Source organism: Copidosoma floridanum, unplaced genomic scaffold (assembly GCF_036245765.1).
Source record: "Copidosoma floridanum isolate Cflo_tuat_1 unplaced genomic scaffold, Cflo_Japanese_pri ptg000013l, whole genome shotgun sequence".
Lineage (NCBI taxonomy): Eukaryota > Metazoa > Arthropoda > Insecta > Hymenoptera > Encyrtidae > Copidosoma > Copidosoma floridanum.
This window is the reverse complement of record NW_028321890.1, coordinates 5,581,219-5,590,137: the sequence shown is the minus strand read 5'-3', so window position 1 is coordinate 5,590,137 and position 8,919 is coordinate 5,581,219. Positions and strand designations below refer to the sequence as shown.

General features: G+C 32.8%; 1 protein-coding gene across 1 annotated transcript; it reads left to right on the top strand.

Moving 5' to 3' along the window:
* Positions 1–3,324: 3,324 nt before the first annotated feature.
* On the top strand, positions 3,325–7,394 carry LOC149374806 (uncharacterized). The gene is made up of 4 exons (XM_089591708.1): positions 3,325–4,297; positions 4,827–5,331; positions 6,998–7,169; positions 7,260–7,394. The coding sequence occupies exons 1-4, from the start codon at positions 3,325–3,327 to the stop codon at positions 7,392–7,394; spliced, it is 1,785 nt and encodes a 594-aa protein (XP_089447834.1).
* Positions 7,395–8,919: the final 1,525 nt, after the last annotated feature.

Genomic DNA, 8,919 nt, shown 5'->3' with positions numbered 1-8,919 from the left:
TCATATTTAAAGTCACTGATTACATATCTTAGGTGGTACTAACATGACCTGTTGTGCGATCTACAGTGAGTAAAGGGTCTTTCTAAGGCTTTTATTTTTTAGAAAAAATTCTTTATTTTTAAATATTTTCTTGTAATTATTCAGATTACACCTGATGAGGGCCTTAAACTTGTTCTGTACAGGCTTAAGGGTTGCTCTACTAATAAGAAGTTTAACAAAATAATCATCTGTGTCTACAATTATGTTATTATTTTCAATTGTTTTTTTAGCCTACACTTAAATGAAATCTAGCACTAATCTGAAACCTATATCGTACAAAAATTTGCACACAAAACTTTTTTTACATGTTGCCAACTGATTCTTCAGAGGTTAGTGTTTTTAACATACGAAAAAGTTAGAAAAAATTATAACTATTGGAAGCCACTTGAAAAGAGATTTAAAATAAGTACTTGTTTTATTGTTAATGTCAATCAGAAAAATATTTGTAATTTATGTAAGATTATTATGTATTGACCTCCTCCATTTTAATTGCGCTATCTATTTTTTTATTTTTTTATTTTAAAGAAACGACGGCCTAATTTTTATTGTGAAAAACACTGGAGTGTGAAAAACTTTGTCAATTAAAATTACAAAGCAGTGAAAAAAGGTATCTGCCTCGGCCAGAAGTCGAACCTGGGCCTCCTTCTTGCTCAGAAGGCGCGTTAACCAACTTGGCCGCTGAAGCCTCGGCAGAAATCCCTCTCCACTGCTCTGTTAAGGAGTGTCTTAGATCAAACGCCTATATCATACATATTAAAATATCTTTCTTATGTACCTTTTTTAACTGCTTTTATAATTTTATTTAACAATGATCTTCGAATTCCAGCGTTTTTCACAATAAAAATAAGTACGACATTTCTATAAAATAAAAAAAGTAAAAAAAAATAGATTGCGCAATTTAAATGGAGGAGGTCAATATATAATTATTTGACATTATACTTGCCCATCGATTAACAACATCAATAACAGTTATAAGTTGTTAAAGTGGAAGCTGAACAAAAAAGTAATTTTTTTAAAGATTTAATTGCTAACATCTTACGCAAAGAGCATAGCTAAATGAGTCGGGTGAAGCTGCTTTAACGCTAAATGATAGGTAGTATAATATTAAAGATGCACTGAAATAAAAACATTTAATTCACTTTTACTTATTAACTGCTATGCTTCTTGTACTTTTATCATATTATGCTTAAAATAAATATAAAGTTAGTTCATTATTTTTTTATAATTTACATTAATTTGAACCAAAAAATACTTTAGAGATTTACAAAACACTTATTTTTATGACTTTTAACAACTGAACCTTAGTACAAAAATAAATTTCTTAGTAACTTAAGATAAGGAATTATGATACAAATGTTATTTTAATCTAAAAAAATTTACAATCGCTCCCTAAAATTGAATATGATGCTGGCCAAGAAAATTATATAAATGTCATAATAAATGCAATACACTTTTATAATCCACTGTTTTAATAAATATGAGACATTTGTAACTGAACCCTCTACTATGAATTACTTTTAAATCATAATAATTTTATTGAAACAATGACTATATTCTTCTGTTATTAAATACGTAGCTGATTTGAGTATTGTACTCCTTGTAATGCAGATTTTGGGTAATAGTTTAAACTTGACTATTTTTTCAACTAGTTACTTCTTCCATATTTCTTTCGATTTTTCTTAAAGATTTTTTATGCTCTCAGATATACATTTTATGATACTTATTATTATCACACCATTTTGGTAAATGATAATTTTATGAAGTGACAACAAACTTGACTAATTTTTATTGATTTCATTACTTTTTAATTTTTAAACTGGAATTTCTTTAGACACACCTTGCATAGAAAGTTAACCCGTGAAATGAGCGAGCAAATAAGCGATCGAAATAACGTTGCTGTGTACATGTCTATAAACATGATCGACGTACTAGCCAGTGTTTACTGCAGCGCAGAGGTCTGGCTCATTTTCTCTCTTCTTTCCTCTTGCATGCGCCCAATGATGCGCCACAGTTACTCTATCTGATTAGATATATAATATAGCTTTTCTTCGTAGTATACTCTATATCTACTATAATGCATGATCTAAATCGTAACAAGGCTGTGATATGGGCGCAGCTGGGCCTTTGTTACAGCCAAGGTACTATCACAAAACGTAGCTTTCTCTCTTCGATGTCTTCCAAAATCATAGTAATAATTACTTTCCTTCTTTAATTATCTGTTAAGTTTAATATGTGTACTTAAATAAATGAGCACAAAATGTTATATATTTATTATATGACAAGCTAGTACTTTAAAACCAGGAAAAACGTTATATTTTAAAGGGGAAGTAAAATAAGTAAAAAATAACAATTTTCACTGATATTCTACAGGGTAACTACATGATCGAGGTTCAAAAACAGAGAGCAATTGGGCAATCCATAAACATGACCTTAATTCTCTTTTTTTTTTTAATATACCTTTAAAAAAAAAGGTCAAAAAGACTTTTTTATTGTGTACACCATATTTAGGATATTGATACAGATGTTGACAAAATCTTTGAAAAATTTTTTTTAATATGTAACCTCTGGAAACCAAATAAATCGTCATATCTCAAAAAGTAAGCCAGATAGACCTTAAATAAGAATTTTTATATGTTCTTTAAAAGAGGACTACATAATAAAAATGCACAAACATAACCTTAATTATTTATTTTTCAGCTATATCTTAAGAAAAAAATTTAAAAAAATACTTTGTTGCATACAGCATGTTTAGAACATTATTACAAACATTGACACAATCTTTGGAAAATTATTTACGTAACTTCTCCAAATTAGAAAAACAATTTGTCCTTAAAAGAGATGTCATACATGTAGTGTATGTACTATATATATATTTGTACGCTTCAATATATACAGCGTACTTATGTATTAAAGAGATGATCCAATAAACTATGAGTCAGTCTATCCTGAACCTTGCTCGAGTGAATAACTTTATTTGCCTGTTCTCCCAAATAGCACAGCGGCGACGAGGATAATAATAATAGTACACGAATCGCACAAAATGAAATGGTAGGCACTACAACCACATCGTGGATACAAGATCTAACAAAAAGTGAACTTATCTTAGTATGTAAAGCGAATAATTTAGAAGTAGTAGAAAGTGAACTTCTAGAAGAGTAACGTGTAAAGTTAAGAACATTTGTGAAGGACGAAATTAAGGAAGGAAGAGGTGCAAGTATACGGACATTAGAAGACGTGCAAGTTAGTAAAGAAGAAGAGCAGGAAACTGTAGAAAAGGTCAGAATAATGGAAATTTCGGCAAACCTAGATTTCGACATCAAGAAAGACGATTGGGAGAAATTTATAGACAGAATCGAACAGTATTTCTTGGCAAACGAGATTACCGACAAGAACAGGCAACGGGCGATTCTACTCAGCAAGGTCAATGCCGATACATACGATACAATTGACAAAATTTGTAAACCAGATAAGCCAGGCAAAAAAACATTTGACGAAATCGTCAAACATGTAAAGGAGTACTTAAAACCAACGGTATCGTATTTAGTGCATCGTTCAACCTGTAGGCAACGTATGCAGGATGAAAAAGAAACGATAAGCGAATATGTCTCTATTTTGAAAAACATTGCGAACGAGTGCAAGTTTACGAGTCTTGACGAACAAGTTCTGGATCAATTGGTGGTTGGCGTAAAAAGCAAAATTATAAAAGCCGAGCTGTTAAGGATCGAGGACCCTACACTAGGGAAGGCAATGAAAAGATCTATGGCTATAGAGGCTGCAAATAGTGGCGCGGAAAAATTACAAAATTTAACGGAAAACAAAGGTATATTAAATCAAGAGGAGATCCATAAAAACAATGCGAATTCTCGGAAAAATCAAAAGGAAAATAAAGGTAAATGGAATCAACAATACCAACAAGTAACTTTTGGGAGAAGACAACCAGAAAGGAGACAAAGGACGAGTGACGTAACAACAACACATCGTAGAGATCCACGACCAATGTCAGCACCTGGATATACATCTAATTGTTATTGTTGTGGTAAGCCATCTCACTTTGCTCGCGATTGCCGATATAGAACAGCTACGTGTCATACATGTAAAAGGCGAGGTCATCTAAGTAGTGTTTGCGCTGAAAGGAGCAACGAACCAAAGCAAAGGCAGACGAACGCGCGGGTAGGATATGTTAACGCACGCGACGAAAATAGCGATAGTGATAGCGTCAATAACGAGATGCAACAGATGTTTCCAGAAATGTATACGCGTGACTTACATTGTTTAAAAACTCATTTGCTGGGTCATACTAAGGTTGAAACCCCAATTTATGAAAGTTGAAATCAATGGTATCAACATTTCGATGGAAATTGATTCGGGCGCCACGATGTCAATTTTGCCATTATCATATACAGAAAAATATCTCGAAAATTTACTGATTGAAAAAGCCGATATAACGTTAATAAATCACGATGAATCTATGTACACGCCGGTAGGAATGCTGCGTTATATTAAAGTAAAGGCGAACGATATTAATTTTATTTCGGATATATATGTAACGAAATCGAATGGTCCTCCAATTATGGGCAGACCTTGGTTAAAAGCAGTGGGTTTATGGCCTTTGATAACAAAATTTCCACTTTATACGGTTGAGTCACGCAATTTTAAGAAAGAATTAAAGCTTATACTTGACAAACATAAAATGATATTTTCTAATTCAAAACTTATATTCACGAAAGGAGAAGTTTAATTAGAATTGAAAGAAAATAGTAAACCGAAATATGTACTCGCACGCACAGTACCTTATGCTTTAAAAGAACGAGTAGAAAAAGAATTAGAAAGATTAGTACAGCAAAAGATAATAGAACCAGTTGAAAATAGCGAATGGGCAACGCCGGTTGTGCCAATAGTAAAGTCAGATGGTAGTATACGGATATGTGCAGATTTTAAAATAACCGTCAACCCATTTTTAATTATCAAAAGGCCCCCAGCACCAAGTTTTGATCATGCTCTTGCGGAATTACAAGGCGGCGAACGATATTCGAAAGTGGACTCACGCGAGGCATATTTACAAATGCCTGTTGAGGAAGATTCCCAGCCTTTATTGACCATCAATACACATAAAGGTCTTTTTCGCTACAAGTTTATGCTATTTGGTATAAGTTCGGCATCGGGAATTTTCCAGGCACGTATGGAAGAAATTTTGATAAATATACCGGGAGTAGCTATAGTTGCTGATGACATTGTAGTCACAGGTCGAACAGCTAGCGAGCATTTAAAAAATTTAGACGCGGTGTTAACGAAGTTAGAAGAATATGTGGATTGAGAGTAAGAGTAGATAAATGTAAATTTAAAAAAAAAAAATTACTTATTTGGGTTATCAAATTGAAAAAAATAGCATACGTATAGATCCGAACAAATATAAATCGATTACAGAAATGAAAATACCGTCAAACAAAAAAGAATTACAATTATTGTTAGAAAAAATCAATTATTATGGCAGATTATTTAAAAAGCGAGCCGAAGTGTTAGCGCCGTTGTACGAATGTAATAATCAAAAATTTTTTCTATGGAGTGAAGAATGTACAAAAGCGTTTGAGGTTGTAAAACATGAATTAAAACAAAGTATAGTTAATTACAATCCGAAGTTACCTCTTATACTCACATGCGACGCATCACCTCTAGGTTTAGCTGCGTATATAAGTCAACCGTACCAAGAAAGCGATAAACCAGTAGCTTTCGCGTCCATACGTTTGACACAAGCTCAAAAAGGATATTCTCAGATTGATAAAGAAGCGGCAGCGATTATATTTGGAGTCACGAAATTCTGTGATTATTTATATGCCCAGAAATTTACGCTTAGGACTGACAACAAACCTCTGTATAGAATTTTCGGACCAGAAAAGGGTATACTGCGAATGGCTGCTAGTGGTTTACAGAATTAGGCATTCTTTCTATCAGCATTTAACTACGAAATTAATTGTATACGATCGACTGAAAATATAGTCGCTGACGCTCTTTCTCGCTTACCAATCAGCAGCAGCAATGAAAAAGAAAACAAAGAAAATGTACAAAGCGAAGAGTACACATATTTACATTATGTAGTACAATCAAATATTACAAATTTAGACTATAAGAGTGTAGCGCGCGAAACAGCGAAAGACAAAATTTTATCGACAATAAAAAGAGTAGTAGAAGAAGGGTGGTCAGAAAAAAAACTAAAGTATTGGAGTGACAAATTTAAAGTGTATGCCAGTCGAAAAGACGAAATATCAATAGAACGCGGTTGTCTTATGTGGGGCCAGCGTGTTATCGTTCCGCCAAAATTACAAGTACAAGTAATAAATAAATTACACGAATGTCACTTTCGAATAGTTAGAATGAAATCTTTGGCTCGATCGGTAGTATGGTGGCCCAACATAGATAGAGACTTAGAAATTGCGGTAGAATCATGTAAAAGTTGTGCAGATTTAAGAGACAATCCAAAACGAGCACCACTTAATCCGTGGCCTTATCCGAAAAATCCATGGCATCGCATTTACGCTGATTTTTCTGAACCTTTCTTGGGATACACATTTTTATTAATTATCGACGCATATTCGAAATGGCCAGAAATATTTATGGTCAAAAACATGTCAACTAAAGCTACAATAGAGTTATTCAAAAAAACATTTGCAATACATGGACTACCAATAAATATAGTAACTGATTCGGGAGCTCAGTTTCTTAGTGAAGAATGTCAATCGTATTTCAAACAGTTAGGTATAAAACATACATCAACAGCTCCTAAACACCCAGCAACAAACGGCGCTGCGGAAAATATAGTCAAAACATTCAAACGTAAAATTAAAGCGATTATAGAAAACGATAATGTTAGTGTACAAGTTGCGCTGGATAGATTTTTATTTGAATATCGAACAACTAAACATGCAACGACAGGCGAGACTTCCGCAAAATTATTGTTCAATAGAGAGTTGCGAACACCTCTTCATTTGCTGCGGCCTAGTGTAGAAAGTTTTGTCAAATCTAAACAAGATAAACAAGTAAAGAATTTCGGTGGCAAAAGGATGGATAACTTTGAGAAAGGCAATACTGTTTTAGCCAAAGATTTTCGAAAAAGATATCCATCGGGGTCTGAAGCTGTAATTGTGCAAGAATTATCCCCCCGAAGTTTTTTAATACAGTTTAAAGAGGGAAAGGGACTACATAAACATCATATTGATCAATTGCAGCACTGGCATGAATCTGAGGGCGTAGCGGAGGAGAGGGTTCGCAATGCTCTGCCTGAGTCTACTGCAAATTCAGATGTTGAAAGTGTTAGAAGGTCAACTCGTGAAAGAAAGCAAGTCCAGCGTTATACTTCTTAAAATGTACATATTGTAAATACGTTATTTATTCGTTTTATGATACTCAAATGTTAATAAAATTAAGTTCCAAAATAAAAGGTGAAGGATGTAGTGTATGTACTATATATATTCGTACGCTTCAATATATACAGCGTAGTTATGTAATAAAGAGATGATCCAATAAACTATGAGTCAGTCTATCCTGAACCTTGCTGATTGAATACCTTTATTTGCCTGTTCTCCCAAATAGCACAATACAGACCACAAATAATCTTACGTATAGAAAACAATTATTGAGGTGCAACAATGTATGTTACGTGGATTTATACAAACAATCGTAATAAATCTAAGAGTAGTAAAAGTTACTTCTTTAAGGCAAAACTGCATTCTACATATTCTACCTATATATTGATTTTTTATTCTCTTTTATGTGTTATAAAAATAATTGTCACGTAACCAACATCTTTCTTCCAATTATTAAGGAAAAATTTTATTTGTCGGATACAAAGATTCAAACGAAAATTGATTGGACATACATGATGTTACTCAAACGCACAAATAGAACAGTGCACACCTATATAGGTAGTGCAAGTAAAGTATTTTTGAGATGGTATGTGTATAGTGGTCCGAGAGTAGTCAGATATAACATAACCAACAATTTGTACATGTTATAATACATATGTTATAGAAAACATGAAAGTACTTAGAACGCGCTAATTACGTGTAACATAGGTAGTATATTATAGTGTATATGTATGTTTTTTACATGCATTCTCGTAAACGTAACAATATTATACTCTTCTTTATGCTAACATCAGGTTCTTAAAGACCTGATGAAATAAGGTGTACTCATATTTTCTTAGTTTCTATTGAATTAAGTTTTATAACATACAAGTCAGGAGTAACTCTCTGGTCTAAGGTCCTGAGACCTACAACTGGCTTAGTTTTTTAAGTACTTTTAAACGAGTAGCACTAAAAAAGTAAAACTGCGTTTATAAAGCATTGAGGATTATTAGGCTGCTGCTGTAGAAATGACTAAGCTGTATTACATACCATTGTGTTAAAGTTTTTATTGCTCTGCTTATCTTATCCATGGTTAATGATAAAAACTTTATAATCAGAGCACAAGCTGTCGATTAAATATCTTTTTTCGAAATTATCAAAAGAATAGGCTTAATAATACCCGAACCCTTATCTTACAACTATGCAATGCCCATGCAATAGTATTTTACCCCTACAATCTTTATAGGTAATAGTTAAGAGTTATCTTATAATAACACAAGTTACGTATGAAGAGGTATCCACATAATTATCATCTTATTATTTGTATGAGTGCTTTGTTTTGTGTTACTTTTTTTGTAATTATTATTGTTAAAGTGCTGTTGAAATGATAATTTAAGAATTGATTCGTTTTCTTTGATAATACATTAAGCCTAAGCCTTGGAAGCTTAGCTTTCTTAGTAATAATCTTATAACAAATTATTATAAGCAGTCTGGGTTAATAGGACCATGGAGTGTTAATGATGACTTGTAAGTAGTGATTTAG

Coding starts and splice junctions, on each gene's coding strand:
- LOC149374806 (XM_089591708.1), top strand. CDS start 3,325: ATGGAAATTTCGGCAAACCTAGATTTCGACATCAAGAAAGACGATTGG. Junction 4,298..4,826: donor GTTTCCAGAAATGTATACGC/GTGACTTACATT, acceptor TCGCACGCACAG/TACCTTATGCTTTAAAAGAA. Junction 7,170..7,259: donor ATCCATCGGGGTCTGAAGCT/GTAATTGTGCAA, acceptor GATCAATTGCAG/CACTGGCATGAATCTGAGGG.